The sequence below is a fragment of the Hyposmocoma kahamanoa genome, unplaced genomic scaffold (assembly GCF_003589595.1).
Source record: "Hyposmocoma kahamanoa isolate Upper Pololo Valley unplaced genomic scaffold, ASM358959v1 87, whole genome shotgun sequence".
In the NCBI taxonomy this organism is placed as follows: domain Eukaryota; kingdom Metazoa; phylum Arthropoda; class Insecta; order Lepidoptera; family Cosmopterigidae; genus Hyposmocoma; species Hyposmocoma kahamanoa.
The window spans coordinates 6,681,463-6,700,411 of NW_020654422.1; the positions used below are offsets into that span (position 1 = coordinate 6,681,463).

General features: G+C 36.0%; 2 protein-coding genes across 2 annotated transcripts in view; both read left to right on the forward strand.

The window, feature by feature from the left end:
• LOC113235327 (alpha-tocopherol transfer protein-like) overlaps positions 1-5,363 on the forward strand; it is a 10,038-nt gene extending 4,675 nt beyond the window's left edge. The window contains exons 3-6 of the mRNA XM_026470989.1: positions 1,110-1,214; positions 3,236-3,383; positions 4,724-4,940; positions 5,209-5,363. Coding sequence (XP_026326774.1) covers positions 1,110-1,214; positions 3,236-3,383; positions 4,724-4,940; positions 5,209-5,363 — 625 coding nt within the window. The remainder of the gene's footprint in view (positions 1-1,109; positions 1,215-3,235; positions 3,384-4,723; positions 4,941-5,208) is intronic.
• Positions 5,364-16,731: 11,368 nt separating this feature from the next.
• Positions 16,732-18,949, forward strand: part of LOC113235131 (semaphorin-2A-like) — a 61,007-nt gene continuing 58,789 nt past the window's right edge. Inside the window, exon 1 of the mRNA XM_026470722.1 lies at positions 16,732-17,354. Coding sequence (XP_026326507.1) covers positions 17,225-17,354 — 130 coding nt within the window. The 5' untranslated portion in view covers positions 16,732-17,224. The remainder of the gene's footprint in view (positions 17,355-18,949) is intronic.

Genomic DNA, 18,949 nt, shown 5'->3' on the forward strand with positions numbered 1-18,949 from the left:
CCCTCGCGGGCCGCTTTAGCGGCCCGGCGCATCGCGCGGCATCTAGTATATATATAAAGCTACAAGTTCTTACCCACTGATAGAAATAGAACGCATGCTTCCCAATATGGTGGAAAAAAGATATTTATACTGTTGTACGCGGATAGGCTCCAAGGCAAAGAATCAAATATGAGAAGACCTGAATGTGGAAAATGTAAACGAGTGATCAACGGCCTGCAAAAACTATAATATATGGGGGGGATTTTTGTGCACATTTATGAGATACACCCTGGTCAATTTCCGCGGGATGTAAAAAATGTTCGAAATTCAAATAAACAAGATGGCCGCCATACAAATTTCAAAGCCTCCTATCACGGAACCTATTAGAGATAGGTACGAGGTGCTCGAAGGAATGTCATAGGCGGTAACAATGGTCAATTGCCTGGGTTAAAAAAAATTCAAGATGGCGATTTCAAAATGGCGGTGATCGAAATTGGTTTTTCGTCATTTTTAAATATGGCCGCCATACAAACTCTTTTAGCAACAGATAAAAATTTGTACTAATTCTATTGAAAATGGACATGTCGGGGTCTTTATGAGTGTTTAATAATAATTAGCGGTTAAAATTTATTTTTCACCATTTTTCAATATGGCTACCATACAAACTTTTTTGGCGATAGATATAATTTCTTCTAATTCGACTGAAAATGACATGGCATCATCATTTGGGGTAAAAATTTTGTTTCAGCTGTTTTTCGATATAGCCGTAATTTATTTTGTAACTTGCTTTGCTCGGACTGAAAATTAGCACGAAAAGATTTCTAAGATTATTTGATAATAATACAGTAGTGGTCATAACATATTTTTGTAATTTTTAAATATGGCCGCCATTAAAGAGCTATTTAATTTTTTTTTAAAACAAAGTCCTAAGTGCCGAGGCCGCAGGCCGAGGTTCGCGGAGGGCGAAGCCCGAAGCGTCCGCACGCCTTCGTATGGAGGTAATTATATACGGAGGCATAATAGATTACGAGAACAAGATCTCACAATTGTAAAAATGTAAGGCATACAGATACTTCCTTAGTAGCCTCTGTTTGAGTGAGAAAAAGGCTTCATAAAATTAATTTTTTTAGGCTAATTACCTTTTTAGATACACCAACTAAGAAAGGATATTCAGCGATATATTGCCAATTGTTAGACGCCGATCCACAGAAATTTGTCTACAATGACGTAGTGAAGTAAGTATTCGCCGGTTAAGCACTATATTCAAAATATGTTTTATTGCTTTACATTAGACATTTTTAATATTTTTTAAAATACATGTTCCATGCAATAAATTCAAGATTGTGTGCACTTCTGAATTTCTTTCAAAGTGCTGATATGAAATATCTGCATTAAACTGGTTATTTCACAAAGCATATTCGAGATATTTAATTTCTGTAGGTACATTTTTAGCTCTTGAAACTCCGCTATTTTTACAATAAGAAGTACAACGTTTTGACTTTCAATTCACCTCTAATGACGTCATAAAGTTCGCTATATGAGGAGAGGTTAACTGTCTCTAATATATCTGGCGAATGAGTATATTGTCAATCGTTATAATTATTCAGGCTATGGAAGTAGACTTTTAGTATACATATGAATGAATTCACAACAATGTTGTCTACCAGAAACAAAAAAAAACTGACTGAAATATCTTTTCCCTTCGTCCCATTGTCCTCCAATTAATTATCATCATCATCACCGTCAATACCTCACACTGCCGGGCATGGGTCTCGTCTAAGGCCCGACGCTCACTTACGGGGTTTTACTTATGTCCCTTAATATTACGACATTATAGTTGTAATTTCAATTATAATGGTCGTAGTTGCAAATACATAACTGTGGTAAGCTTATAGATACCAAGTCGGTAGCCTCTGGAATGCTTCGGCAGCCTTCGGGGTGCTACGGAGGTCTTCTTGGAATAATATTCTCTTATTCTTATTCCACAAGACTACCATATTTAAATATACAGCTAGCAATAAACCAGCTTGCAACGTTACGTTGACCTGAAGAGTCTAGACGCGAGCACGACGTTGCGACTGTATCTTTCGGCATGTGCGGCATAATTATCGTCCGTGTGTGCTTTCGTGTAGGAATGTTGAAGGTTTCCTTGCCACGGCATCTCGCCAATGGGCCCTGGGCCTAATGAGATGGTTGGGCCACAGTCCACCACACTAGCTAGAGAATAAAAAAGTAACGAAAAAGGGCACTCTTCAAGCTCTCCGACCCGCCCTAGTTTAAAGATACTACACCGCACCCCTCATATTGACCGTCACATTGACGGAGAGGAAACAGGCTATCAGCGAACCGTTCGCTAAAGACGATTTTGATGTTTAAACTTCGAATTTTTAGAATAATGCGATTTCAAAACATATTATTTATGACATCGAGTACATATAAAAATTTCAAATTTATGGTAGTGTTATTCTTGCATTAAGTCTTATGTTCAAGCTACTTATTTTAATTTATTTAACTTAACTGCAGTTATTTACGGTTATTTGATTATTATTTGATTTATTGTTTTATCATGTTATTTACCTATACAATATTCATTTGCTCTTATTAAGTCCCTGTCTAGTTAAACTAATCAATAGGAAATGAAACTATTTTTCCGGATTTAAATCGCGTGTTTGTTTTTTCAAACAAACAAACGTCTTGGGCCTTTTACAGGTCGCATGGTCACGGTTGACTTGTAAAGAGTCCGAAACGTTGGTTTGTTTGAAAAAACAAATATACTCGATTTAAATCCGGAAAAATAGTTTCATTTCCTACGTATAACAATCGCGAAAACCTAAGAATTCGATACAGAATAAATAGTTCAAGGAAGTGATGAATAACCCTACCACTTTTACGCACACATATGCGTGTATGCAGACAGCGCCTTGCTGTACGTAGTAGTAGTAGGTAAATAAGTTTCTACTGTTGTATAGAGTGTCCGGGGTGCGACACTGGTCCAATCCGGTTTGGGGATTTGACTTTTCCAAGGGTTGTGAATCTTCTATAAACGTGCAAGTTTCATCATGAACTTTTCCTTCGTCGATAGCGCAAAGTATTGATACTAAACATTTACAAACATATGTACCTCATAAATTAAAGTCATACATGTTGCCACATTGATTCAAACTGTCGATACTTTATTATTAAAAAGCTAATTATTACAATAGATGTATGGACGCTATGATAAATGTTGTATAATAGTTATATCTATTTCAAATAGGGCGTTCGTAATGCTGATGGATTTGTGGCAGTGGGAAAAAGGTACTGTTCCCGGTGTAGCTGTTATTCTAAATATGGACAAGGTTTCTGTCAGCCATCTGTCACGTATGGATCTCAATGTGGCTCAACAGTTTTTCTATTTCTTGCAGGTATTTGCTTTATTTTCAATATCCATTTTCTGTGCTTTCAATGTATTCGTTCTGGTATGCTGGTGACTAGGTATTTGACTGCCCATAATCCATCTGAGTGGTAACGCCACCCTACTTATTTCTACTACAAAACTTCACTGCTGGTTTCCGAATTGAAGAGTAGTTGCTAGAACAAGCGTAATGTAGAAACAGGAGACTTATACATACGACCTTACATTACACAGTTACCAGCTACAGACAGCCACCACTATCGTCTGAAAAACGTTTAAAAAAAACTACGTTACAATTAATTAGGTGCTATGCTATGAGTATAATAATGTTTATTTGATTTGAATTGACTTATTTAAAATATGATTCGGAAGTTTATTTTGTATGATACAATGATCTAATGCACAAGGTACGTTGCCTTCACAGTGCGAAAATATACCTACGTTTGAAATTTGTTGCGCAGCCTATTCAAATTTCTTGAAGGTTGCTCGTCAAGTGCATGGCCGGGGCGTAGATTATGACTTTATGGAACAGAATGAAAATTCCTAAAATTACGAAGTAATCCACAACAGAAAGGCAGATAAATTTATTTTGTTACTAAACAAACGTGTAGGTACATATTTATAAACGTCATTATTGATATGATGACAATTACCGCACTTCTTTTTACTTATTGCTGGTGCAATGCGACAATTTTTAAGATTTCGCCAGTGTCGGTTTTGTAAGAATATTATATAAAAGTTAGGTCGTTCGTTGCCAACAGGAAATTTTAAGGTTTAATGAATTAATTCCTTATTTTATGCCTCAAATTATTCCACTTATATTTTCTATTGTAGAAACCACTTGGTTTCGTCAAACATATTTTTAGGTTTTGAAGTTTTTAAGTGTTCAACTATTTATTTACATAAGCAAAGCGTTTCCCCTACAGCCTCTTCATATATTAGTATCCTTTCCTTGTTTTGAAAAAAAAAGGCGACATTGATGATTTTTAATTTTTTTTATTACAACACTAAGTGACGGGACGATCAAGTCGTGCGCTTGATATTAAGCGACTCGCCTGTCCATAACGTTACTGTGACACTCAGAACTTTAAATCGCAAAGATCTGAAGGGCACTGCCACCACGCCCGTCATCTTGAGACATAAGTTGAAAAGTCCCATGTGCCTGTAATTTCACCAGCACCTTACTCTTCAAAACAGGAACACAGTAATGTTCACATCCCTGCTTGGCGGCAGAAATAGGTAAGGTGGCAGTACTTCACTAGACGAACTCTTTCACAAGGAGCTCTTTTGCTACTAAACTCTTGGTATCAATACGAAATAATACAAATAATCGTTAATTGCATTTTGTAGGAAGCCATGTTCGTTCGTCTCAAAGAGTTTCATTTCATTAATGCATCCAACTTCATCGACACATTAATGTCTATGGTGAAGCCTTTCATGAAGAAAGAAATGCTTGACATACTCAAGATTCATCCAGTGGGCTCCGATTCGTTAGAGGAATACATTCCTAAGGCTGCCTTGCCGAAGGAGGCGGGAGGGGAAAACAAAGAAGGAAACGTGTTACGAGGTGAGACGTGCCTTTCGTTTAAACGTATACATAGTAATTTTAAATGCAGTGCACATACTGCATGATATGTACAAATGTATGTAACCGTAGATACTGAAATAATTAACATAGTTCTGATTCTTTTATTTTAAAAAGGTGGAATAATAGTAGTTGTGTAGTTTCTATTATTATAGAATGTTAACATTTTATACGTTTACAGAGATTTATGTCCACATGTTTATTTATCTTTTAACCCGTATTAAATAAAAATAGGGGGATATTTTTCCAGATGAAATTTGGAATAAAATTAAGTCAAACGAAGAGTTTTTTGAAGCAGAATTGAAGAAAAGAGTAGAAGAGTCAAAACGACCTGGTGGGCCGAAAACAATGAGCACCTTTTTCAGTGGCTTCGAGGGATCGTTCAAGAAACTGGAAATCGATTGAATATAACTATCGGGCAACTTACTTAAAAAATATTACAATTATTATCAAATGACTTACCTATTGGATATAAATTTTAATTTTGTAGTAGTCTGTGTAATTATTTTGTAAATCATAGAATGGAATGTTTTATTCGTTTATAATAAACATATTTTCATTTCTATTTCCCTAATAAAAGTACCGAAGGTCATGTCGGTAACAGGAACATACTTTATTTCGAAAGAAATGTTATGAGCTCTAGGAAGAATAAATGATGTCTTATACGAATTTCGATATACTCAAATCTTGCCCTGGTTTATCAGCTTTCCATGTTTTAATAATAATTACGCCAAAATTAATACTCACGATGTATCTGACAAAAACGTTCAGGTTGTGCAAACGTTTCTCTTCCCCCAAAAAATATGGCAAGAGGAACTGTCATCGTATTTCATGTAAATATAATGTATATTTAAATATATCCGTAGTTAATTCCTAAGTAAAACTATTTCAATCGGATTTGATCTTGAAACCATTGAAATAACGTATAGTTATCAAAAAAACAAGTGAAAAATTAATTTTGGGGCAAGAGGAATATATAGATTAAGGTCAGGGGTGACAAACTAAAAAATGTGAATCTGTTGTAATTTTTTTAGTACAAAGCATAACAAAGGCACATTTCTAGCCACTCGTTTACAAATCAACAAATTAAGTAACTTAAGTACTTTTTAAAATCGTCATAATAGAAAAACAATGTTTGGTCCATAAATAAATTTATACTTCTAACAAAATTTATTCTTCTCAAAATTTGGTGTAGATGTAGTGTAACCACGTAGCTAAAGTGCAATGAGCCATTTTTATGTTTGGTCTTAGATAACGTCATTATTTTAGAGCTTATGTAATTTTTTTTAGACTAAAATATGAAATTTTATAAAAATTCCTGACGGAAAAAATGTACTACCATGATTTTGCTGCTGGCCTTAAAAACTACCTTAAAATGTGTGATTGTTTACACATCAAGTTGTAGTGTTGTAATTATTGTAACGTCGTCAAAAATTAACATCATGTGGACGAAGTCACTAAAATTTTATCAAAATTTATGATTACTATCAACCTCGTATTATTTGTTGTTTTTGATGTGAAATAAGTAATAAAAAGTAAAACGTACCGCTTTCACTACGTGTTTTTCTATAAAAATGATTTCCAGCACTTTTTATTACTAAGATCCAGCAAAGAAAAATTACGCGCTCATCTCGTGTTTTCAGACTACACAACTGTCAAATTTTTTTCTCTCTCTCTCAAATTTCGAACAACGTAGCGATATCTCTTTACAACCATTAAAACTAATTTGTTTGTCTGTTTTATCGACTGAGAGACTATAGTGCTAAACGCTTTACTTTAGGTATTATGGACTTTAGTCCCTCTTCCCTGGTGTTCCTCTTACCCCACCTGACCTTACTTATGTTAATAATTTTGTGAGAAAATTCATAGTTGTTGCTTAAATATATAATAAATTGAGTTATTAACGTAACTAACTGGAAGTAGCGATACGAGATCTACAACCCTCTATATATGATTTTTTAAATATATTATTTAGTTTCAGTTTTATTGTTAAGCAAACTCAGCATAATTTATATTTTTCGAAGAAAAAACCAAAACTGTATACTCTGTCCAACCATTTATTTAACCTTTGACAGCTCGAATTCTAATCAATTAGTGATGTTCTGATGCGTTTCAGGGTTGGTTTTTTTTTGTAACAATCGATTTTATTTACGAAGACAACTTCTTCAATGTGAAAAATCATGAATGTGTGCGGGTTCAAAAAAGAAAATATTGTCTGATTGGGATCGTGGTATTGCGTTCGACAATTTTTGTACTCAAGAATTAATAATTATTGTTTATGAGGATTCAAGTAGTGATTCCCGATCGTATGGAAAAGAATCCGATGATTCATTTTAACAAACGATAAGATATTATAATTAATTATAATTAATTTAATTTCATTATAATTTATTAGACAGGTACCAAAATAAATCTACTTGAATAATCTTCGCTACTTAATCAGTTAACTCGATAAATATCGGAGCTAAAGAAGACGTCAGTTCACTAAAATTAAAAATAAAAGAGTCCAAAGTCATAGAGGATGGAAAAAAATAATCCAAAGTCCAGAGAAATAAATTATCTCTGGTTGTATGTCAATATTTATTTTTTCCATCTTATGGTATGTACAGAACTTCGTTCCTTTATTTTTTATCCATTCCCTAAGCTTCGGAGGCATGCATATGTCAAAGTTAAATAAATGGTTGCACGGAGTATAGGTGCCAATATCTCGAAAGTTACTAAAATGCAAATGCTTTGGTTATGACAAGAAAGGAAGTATATTAAGCCGTATTTAGTAGCAGTAGAGCCATGTGAAAGAGTTCGTATCACAGGGAAGTATCTCAAACTATTTGTATAAAATCATTGACTTGCAATTATATAAAATATAACTTTACTATTTGAGCATAAAAAGCTATCGTCCAATTTCGTTTGTACAATCGTTAAGATTCCTCCCGAAAAGTTGTTATTTTGCTGATGTGACCTTACTACACCAAGGGTGCGCATTGTTGAAACTGGTTCTGCCTAAACTATGCAGACATGAGCAGTACGCTTTGATGTAACTATATCCAGAGTACTGATCCATTTGCATATAATAATTTAGAAAACTACAATAACAGGTTGATACCAACCATGACGAGCGATCCACGTTGTAGCTTGCACTGTCTTATTCAAGACAAACAAATGCAGTTATCATTTACCTGTAATGAATTTTTTTTGTGATATTTATTTTTAGTAACAGTTGTGCTTCTTGTAAAAGAGTTCGTCCAGAGGGAAGTACTGCCACCTTACCTATTTCTGCCGCCAAGCAGTAATTCAGCATTACTATAATATAATAATATAATCACGCACTCACTCAACATGGCCCCATACTAGGGAAACCCTGTGACGCGGGTGCCATGTACACACTCATAAACAACCACAAATTATGTCCAAACTCACGAGATAGACAAATGTTGGCCATACAAATGTTTCTCCCGGCCCGGGAATGGAACCTGAGACCTCTGCGTGGCAGTCCGGCATGGTCACCGTTCGGCCACAGAGGCAGTTAAAATTAGTGTCCGGTTTTGAAGGGGAAGGGTGCTGGTGAAATTACAGGCACATGATACTTGTTAACTTACGTCTCAAGGTGACGGGCATAGTGGCAGTGCGCCTCAGATCTTTGCGATTTCAAGCTCCGAGTGGCACTACAACTGTTATGGACAGGCGTGTAACTTACCATCAGGCGCACCACAGACCACATAAATTTTCTTTCTTCCGTGAGGCGCACGTTTGTCCCGTCACTTGATATTACTAAAAAAATGCCAGGTCAGGTAGTTATGGGTCGGGTATAAAGCACATTTACCTCTCTTCAATTGAACAGCAGTATGCGACGTTTACTGGCCTAGTTATTTCTGAATAGGTTATTTATGTCTCATTGAGATAGAAATGTTTCTCCGTGCTGATGGTCTCCCTTGATAAAAGCGTTACAGGCTTTATAAGGCCAATTTCGCCGCGAACATTAATGTGTGGAACCTGACATTAAAGAATATCTATGGTGGTACATTTTACCTTCTAGGTTCGAGTGTTTTTCCTTTAATATATTTACTTTCTTTGTAGCCGCTCGTAATTTTCTATCAACGTTTTATTTCCTAGTCAAAGTTTATAGATATGATGAGAATAAGCAAAAAGCTTGCTGAACGTGGCTACTTACACAAATAGCCATGTTCAGGCAACAGAAACTGGTTCGGTTTTTTTTTACGTTTGTTGGAATTTTGTATCAATAATGATAATAAATTATTGGAGTACTTTCCAAAAAATGTTGTGAATGTCATAGTAGTAACAACAAAATGATATTCAATCAAAATAAATTTTGCAAGAAGCATTTTCATGAGCATTTATTAACACAAAAGTATGTTTTTAAATAAGTTATATGAATAATCACGAGGTCACGAGTGCAGTGCCCCTTCGGTGGTGTCCCAACAATCCAGTAACAGAAAATATACGCATTATTTTACATTTCATTGGTGACCGATCCGACATATGTATAGACGCAACGCCTCGATCTTGCGCTGGTGGCGAGTGACGTGAGGAAATTGTACCCTTACCCCTCACACATGTGTATGTCTCTAATGAAAAGCAACTTATGCTTACTGAATAAAATATAATCCACACAGTCGAAAACAAATCCAAAGGATTCCAAACGCGACTGGCAAAAAAGTCTATTAAAAGTTTTGTTCTGAAATTTCACAAACTTTATTCAAATTTTGCTCGCTTGTAAGTTCGTGGAACTTTATTTCGTTACGTTCATTTAATTTCCTTATTTTCGTTATCACCTTGAATCTTCTACAGGTGCAGGACTGCTGCGAGAACATTTGAATTCCAAGTTTGTATTGAAATGCACCTTAAGTTTATTATAAATATACCTACAGCACTAAAAGCAAAATTACAACAATGTGTTATTTTCACCTTTTGTTGCTTTGAGGACATCGAATCGATATTGTACAATGATTCTCGCCAACAATAGCGTAATGGCCGAAAATAAAATGGCTAAAGCAGGCGCTGCAATCGGTGCACCATTGTCCCTAAACGTGCTACAAAAGAAATTCGAATTTAGCGAAAAGCTCGCATGCAATTCTAGATAAAAGGCAATGTCAAACCTTACACTGAATTTATAATGGTGTAGATGCGTCTCGCTTACATCGCTTCGAACAGATAAGAAACTCGTTCTATTTTTTCTAATGTTATTGTAATTGTGGTTTAAATTGGAAGTGGAGTGAAATTACCTGGAACTAATTTTCGCATGCAGAGCACGGGAACTTAAAGTTGCGTTGGACTCGGAAACTGCGATAGAATAAAATTTTATCTTTCACAATTCAGTTTCACTTTTGAACTGCGACTGTTACGTTTTATAGAGCATACCGATGTTTGTGAAGCGGGGATGTCCCGGGTGGCGCCAAAGGTTTGCCATCAAATCTTATTCAACAGTAATGAGAGTTGTCGTGATCCAATTATAATGAGGCCGCGTGGTCACTTTGCCACCGCCGTTTAGTTATTAATGTGAGGAACACGCTTACCTGCTCTTGCATAAACGACGTGACCACCTAAGGCCTCAGGCCCATTCCCGTTAATATACATACATCATTATATTTCGTAACGCTTAATTAGCGGGTTGTTGAACAACAGTGTTAATAAGTAGTCTTTGTTACTAAATGGAACTATTTCGAATTAATACCGGCTTAATCTATCTATATGTATATATGTCTATAATCTATCTGTATGTATCTATTATGAACAATTGACATTGTATGTAAAAGTAACGTGGGTTATATTATATTCTGTAGTGTGAATAAAACGAAAGGTTTCAATACAAAAATGGGCGGACAGAATAAAGTGCATGTGCTGTTACATAGTAAATAATTCTGGCGAGAGCTCCGCGATCCGCACTTGCAATAAAACGAACAATGCAATTTAGCTAGTGTTGCATTCACACGATGGCTTTTCTGTAAAAGTTGGATGTTTCCACCGACATGGTCGGCTACGGCCGTCGATTACTGGCAAACATACAAAAAAAATAACGGTATTCTCACCGCAACATATTTAGAACAGGTGCCGTTATAACGAAATGAACTGAATTGCAAAAAACAACGAATGGCGAACACATGTTCACTTTTTTTATCTGTTTCCTCGATATATGTTTTGGTGTATAAATCATGTTAGTTTTGGTTTATGAATTCATTTAAATGACAAAAGATTTTCCAATTTACGATGTAAGAAAGACTCGTGTGCCCTTGTGCTGTGAAGAAAGGGTATAAAATGGAAGTCTCTTCGTAAAACACAGCGGTATCCTATTTGTGGGAATAACGCATAAAAACTTCACAGAGGCTGTAGCGTGTGCATCGAGCAGCGTACAGTGTCCGCGGCCGCATCACTCGCCGCTTGCATAAAACATGCAAATTGGACCACTTCGCTGGTGTGCCTAAGTTCACTCGCTTTTACACTTTTATGTAAAACTGAGGCCCATTAGGCATGTAAATATTGTTAAATGTAGCTTCGACGTTTCAAAGTGCTATCCCCAAATTGTATTCCGTTGGTTAGTTATCGTGCGCCACAATCTTTTACATTAAAAATACCCAGTCTTTTGAATGGCTTTCAAACCTTGGTAATTAATCGCAAACTTTTTCGCGGAAATAAACATTGCCTCTGGTTTAAGAATGAAAATCAAATACTTTTTTGCAAAGCTTTTAATTGGCATGACGTTGTGAAAGAAAAAAATTACTGGTAACGAATACCACAATAGAAGCTAAATAAAGGCGATTGTTGCACGTGCGACTGAATGGCGTTCGGCGCAGTACCTAATGAGCTTCTGTGATTTAATGATCCGTTGACTCGCTGCTATTTTTTTCTAAACTGTGTTTGTATTATTATTATTATAGCTTTAAATCTTTTTTATATTATTTTTTATGATACCAAGTGAAAGGACGATCAAGTCGTGGGTCTGGTGTCAAGCGACACGCAAGTTACAGTGCCACTCAGAGGTTTGAATCGCAAAGATCTGAGGAACACTGCTACTGCGCCTGTCATCCTGAGACGTAAGTTGACAAGTCCCATGTGCCTGTAATTTCACCAGGGCCCTTATGCTCTGGCCTCACCTAGTATTTATGTGGTCTGTGGGCCACAAAGAGGCAACCGCGGAAGCGTCCCTGGCGCGGGAATTTTGTCGTCGCGTCGCATCGGCCGCGCGTTTCTGTGTGGCAGGGTTCATATAAACTCGTACATTACTAAAATTGTGTGGCCTGAGCATTATATATTTCAAATCGAAACATAGTAATGCGCACATTACCGATCGACGCCAGAAATAGATAAAGGTGGCTTTACTTTACTGGACGAACTCTTTCACATGGAACTTTACTGTGACTCATACTGCGTATATTATTTAAACATTTTTGGATACACTTAACTCAAACAAGGTAAGTAGAGTCCATAGATATGGGTAGAGTCTGTATTCGTATGGATTCAGTTTTTAAAGAAAACGTCCTTAAATCTGCACTTTGTTTTCATTTCGAGCAAAGATTGCGAGTTTGGGTGCGGACGAAGTGCTACAGTAGATAAAGTTTGCCCTGTCGATGGTGGCCGGAGATTAACTACAGCGAGGACTCACGTCGACTTCATCAATTATCCTGCCATCGTACCAACGCTGCTGCCCTGTCAGCTACGTAAGCTCTTAGTCGTTGGTTAGGTCCCTAGACACGCCTCTGTACACATCCCCAGGCTGCCCTTTTGCACTTTAAGGGCCGTGGAAGATATAAGATCAAATAATAATAAAGTCATACCGCATACTCATAACAGTATCTTTATTAATTTGTTGTTTAGATCTCAACTTATTATAATAACAAATAAATAATTCACGATTAAATATTTGAAATAATATGAAAAACCTATGGAAATTATACAACTGTAAAAGGTTTGCCTTAGCTATATAAATTTGATAATTTTGAGTTGGTGAGACATTCAGAAAATTCAGTGTTCACATGGAAAAAAAAACCTATACATACTTTGGTCCGATTCCATAGCTTTATTATTGAGCTTACTGTTGGTAGGTCAATGGAGCTTACACATTGTTTGCCAAAAACAAAAAACAATAGAATTTTATTTTAGAACTTATTATTAGTCCTTATACTTACATAGTTACTGGAAAATAATTTTCATTGCAGTTCACATAGTAGAGTGAATCATTTAACCTATGGTAATGCGTTAACGTCTAACTATAACGTTGTTCATCTTATTTAAGTATATTCACGAGTACGTGCGATGTAATTCGCAGTCGCGACACAGTGGCGTCTCCGCATCTGGTCTTCGCTACTCGTCGCCATGTCGTCGGTCGCCTGAACTATGCCATTTCAACAAGAATTGAATCAAACTACGGTCTCGATTAACGAACTAGTTTTAGAGTAAAACTTTGTCGGAATAATTTCATCGTCTAATCACATCTACGAGTGTACTCGGGACACCAGTTATTGGTGAGCGCTGGCAGTATATATGTAACGTAACCTGCTGTGATACTATCGTATGGAATTACGATAAACACACATACGATAAACAAAACATAAATAACAGATACATTTACGTACAGGTCTATTTACAATGCAAGTTCTGATAGTGACTCTGACTCAGACTTTTACTCAAGAAAGATCTACAAATATATACATTTAAACTGCAACAATGTTATTTATAGTTTAGTTACATGTTAAAATGTTGGGCAGATTTATAAGAACTAGTGGAATTCTTATCGACATAAATGCTTTTATCGAAGAACAATGAAGTTATATTAAATAGAAGTTATAATGGAAGTTATATTTTCCTATTAGGAAAATAAAGTATTATATATATGATGTTATTATCTATTACACGAACATAGAATGCAGTGCAGGCGATCGGCCACCATTGTTTATCGTTTCACAGCTAAGCCGGATTGTTTTAGGCCTGCTGAAACAAATAATTTATTCATTTCATAGCTTAACAAATTTCATATGAAATGGTCAAATTTACAGTCTAAAGATTAGCACTGATCTTCGGCAATACTATACAAAAAAACGGAATTTGCTAGACATTTTTTCAACAATTCCTAACCTGAAAAAAATCCCGCCCTGTATCGTGCTCGGCACAAAAGTTCTCATTATACTAGCCTACATTATACTAGGCTACATTGGTTCGCTGGACGGCAATGCACACATGCTGAACCCACCACAAACCAAATTAAATTCATAACATGTAAGCTGGATGCATCGATACTTACTTTGTATTATATTTAGTACTTTATAACAAAAGTTTCAATTAGTGCAGAAGTAACAATATAATTAATAAGGATATTCAACAAAGCGCGGCGTTAAGAAAATAATATCATGGCATTGGAGATATTGTAATTGAAGTGGCAAAGGTGTGGATGTCGGGTGAAATGGAAGACGGTGAAGTGCGCGACCTTTCTCCTTAAATGGATACCGAAACCGGCTTTTACGCGAAAAATCTTTCGGGAAATAAATGAATCCATACCGTATGTAAATCGAATGCCGTGGAAAGTTTTTATTGAAAAACTTGAAGAACTGATGAAAATGGGGCCGCAACGTTAAAGATCTCTCCATCCTTCTTATGAATGTTATTCCGAGTTGAAAAAGTAGCCTTTGCGTGGCTGACTTTCATATTTTTACTGACTTGAAATTATATATTATTAAATTGGAGGTAATTAAAAAAAATGTAGAAAATGAAACGAGTTTTATAGGTTCTAAATCGCGTATATATATTTTTTTTCAAACAAACCAACGTTTCAGGCCTATTTCAGAAACCGTGGTCACGGCTGACATCGGATGAATTGTTTGAAAGTTTTACGCGATTTACATCCGAAAACACTAGTTTCATTTCCCATGTGTAACAATCGCGAGAACCTAAAAATTGGATCCCACTAATTATTGCCAATAAAACAGTTATATTAAAATCATTTCATATATAAATATGAAATATTTTTTCACAACAAATGAATTTTTGTTAGTATTTGTGACAAAACAGAAACAGATATAAATTTAAATATTGCGACAGTTTAACATTGATAAAATCAAACTTTTATAAATAAAAAACTACTCATCTTAAAATTATTAATACAAAGATCGAACACTCAGAAAAAACACTCAGAAAAAATTCCTTCGATCCGGTCGGATTCGAACCGACGTCTTCTTGCATACCGTGCCAGACGCTATACCAACTTTTAGTTTTTAGGAAGTTTAGTTTAGGAAGTTTAGTGTTAGGTAGGAATTTTTTCTGAGTGTTTTTTCTGTGTGTTCGATCTTTGTATTAATAATTATAACAAACTAGTGAAGTAATTTCACAAAAAATAATTGAATATCAATTCAATAAAAAGTTAATTAATACTCAACTTAAGTTTATGTAATTTACAAGAACACAAAATCAACCTCGAATTACTCGACAAACCAGTATTTGTAGGAAATTAAAACTAATGATTGAAAAAAATGACAATCGACTATTTTTTTATTTTCAAATTAGACCACAATTAGATAAAAAAGTAAATTACCGACCGGACTTCTGAAAAAATACTGCATTATTTTTGAGATTTTACGCGCTAAATGTGTGTGGTGATTCTACGGAGTCAACTATTCATTAATTAGCAGCTATCAATTTTATAGATATTGACAAACGTCATTTCAATAATCAGTCAGTTGTTTAATCAAAAGCAAATAAAGGAGCCAATTAGAAACATCTAGTAAGTAAATGAATAAAATTATCAATTTACGCCGAAGGGATTGTCGTAACTGAGTTAGGTGAGATTAGAGGGGCGAGAGTGGCACTCGCGGATTACAGAGGGCAGGAGTCCTCCAGCTAAGAGGTTGAGTAATTGATAAAGCCAACTCGACTGTCCTCAGTCGCGGTTAGTGCCAGTTCGACTTCGCGAGTACCAAAGTATTTATTCCGCAAACTTATTAGACTGATCGTATTTACTTGCATTTACGTGTAATTTTTAGCACGTTGTTATAAATTGGCTGACTTACTGAGAAGAAAGGAATACTCGTATCTTCGTCTAAAAAACGTTGACAGATGTTTTTGGGGTTAACAAACTCTAAATCCCTTTTATGTGTGATTATCGTGTCAGATAGGTGTAGTGTAGTGTTAATAATTGCATCGTGTTTTATGAAATTTTTATATATATATATATATTGACTATCCTTAAGGCGTTTCCATAAAAGCCAATATAGACATAAATCACGATCATTAGCTAGTATTCTGCTCCACATATTTATCTAAATTAGCTCGCTGATGGCAAAACTATAAATAAATTAGGAACTCGTTAAACGGCACGATGACTAGTTTAGAATTTGGTATTTAGTTTATGAGCATACGCCTACCGTGACTAATACATACTAGACTACTTATTATAAAACATACACAAAGAAATATAAACTGCTAACTTCCTCTTGCGTGCTTACAAACATAAAAGTTTTTCGTGCGTATCCTAACGAAAACATAAATTAGGTAAATTTAGTATGTTTTATAGAGAGCATCCCCTTCGTTACAATATGTCCGGAACGCGAGGGTCACTGCGTCGACCTCCCCCCACGCAACTTCCTAACGGCTCGAATCGGCGCAATAATCTTAACTTTTTAAACTTACAACTTTTCTTCGTATGAGTGTAGTGAGCGAGCTTCTTCATTCGGTTGGAGATTTGTAGATCGTGCTTTCATGTACGTTTCGTCCTTGTCTAGCGAGTAGGGAGCGAGGCAGAGAGCATAAGCCTATGGGTAGAGTCAGTGTGCCGGCATCAAGCGGCCCGTCAGTATCTACGAGGCTCAGTCAGTTCTCGTTGCTGCGATGCCGAAAGCGCACGCTATGCCGGTCGCCCGCCGTCGACTTTACGATCGACGATCGCGACGATTCTTTCCGAACTAATAAATCTGGCGAGCCGAAAACAAACCCCCACGAACAGATTAAAACTCGATATGAGATAACAAGCTCGCGTTTCGGTTCGTGATTAATCGCTAAAAGTCTACACAGCTTGCATGATTCCAGCGGAACAGTAATCTCCGAGTTTCGTATTAGGTGTGGATAATGTAAACAGATAAACATTGTTGAAGTTTTTGGGAATTGTTTATTGACATGGGCATAACAATACTTGCATTGTCAGACGATAATGTTAAGGTTGGTGATGTAGTTTGAAAAGAACTAGCAATAGAGATTAAGGAGAGACGGCAGGTGGTGGGTGGATGCACTGGAAGCAATAGGGCGGTGCTGGAGAGAACAGGAGCAGCAAGATGGGCATCCGGCGCTCGATGCTGGTATTGTGGAGCGTGGTGGCGGCGGCCTTGTCCGACTCCTGGACGGCATACCAGGAGCAGCCGTGCTGCAGGCCCGTCACGCATCATCGCATCAGGCACCACAGAGGTGAGTCACCGCACGCTTTGTCTTGTCGATGTCTAAACCAAAATGAACTCTTGCCCTTTACGTTAGCCAATTATTATTCTATATTAAAAACGTTGACAGCTCAACAAGGTGACATGAACGGAACAGGTTAACGACTTTTATATTTACTATCTGATAAAGATAACAAAGTCTACGACTATTCATAATAAGGTTTATCGTAATAACTATGATATAGTTCATTACCCAATCGGCTTTTTCGGAGGAAATTAGAGACAAAATGAATTACTTTTCTACAAAACTGTACCAAAAATTCATAAGTATAACAGAAATGACTCACCCTTGTGAGATATATTTAGGCCTGCGATATATTTTTAGTATGATAAGGGTATTTAAGATTTTCTGTGGAACTAAAATTTCAAACATGTACTTGTAAGTGAAACAGAGGTATCTAAGATACATAGCCACGAAAAATACAAATACTATATAAATCACCATATGTTTTACCTGCGAATTTTAGCGCTATATCAAAGATATTTCTAAAATTCTTAATAAATACTGGTATTGGTTTGTACTTAAATTTGTTAAACAAAATAAAAACTAAAAGATTTCTATAAATCTCATTAAAATTTATAATTTAGCCATACATAACCGTATTGTAGTTAAATCTATTGTGTACATAAAAAGAAAGTCTCATTTTGGTGAAAATCGCTTCATTGGTTGGTTGGAGTTGTGTGACGTGTCTCATCTAGCTCCGATAAAACTATCACCAAATAATAAATATAACTCAAAGTTGTCAATAATGACATCCCATAAGGTATGCTTGTTATTTTAAACGTTCCAATTTGAAGTTCAAATGGGGAGAAAAGTAGGTACATAAAATTATAATGAAATCTGACGGAGGAAAAAATCTGTGAATAAATTGGTTGGACCGATGAAGCTACATCCAATTACTTGCCGATCTTTGCCCCAGAAGAAATATCTATAACAACGGCCTACCGTAATTATTTTTTTTTAAATTTGTTAGACATTTAACTATTTTTTTATGATACTAAATGACGGGACGAACAAATTGTGCGCCTAATGGTAAGCGATACGCTTGTCCATAGCAGTTGCCGTGCCACTCAGAGCTTTTAATCGCAACGATGTAAGGGGATCTGCCACTTTGCCCGTTACCCTGAGACATGAATCGACAAGTCCCATGTGCCGGTAATTTCACCAGCGCCCTTACCCTTTAAAACCGGAACGCTGTAATGCTCACTTTACTGCTTGGTGGCAGTAATGGGTAAGATGGTAGCACTTTCCTGGACAAAGTGCTCTACAGCTACGAAAATGATTTACTTTCAACAAACTGTATCCATTTTTTGTAAACTTTCTCCACATGTTCGTATTATACTTTGTAATGGTGAATAGATTACAATTAGAGAAGTTGAGACACTCAGGCCAAAGTGTTTAGATTTAAGAGTGTAAAGTAAAATTTATGGTCCATGCTTTCGTAAGTACTAAATAAATATAACTAAATCTCTAGCTTATCTTCATTAACTACTTTACCAACATTTCCAAACGTAACTGATATTCTTCAACGTGGACAAATAACTTTGGAAAGTTTTGTTTAGTGT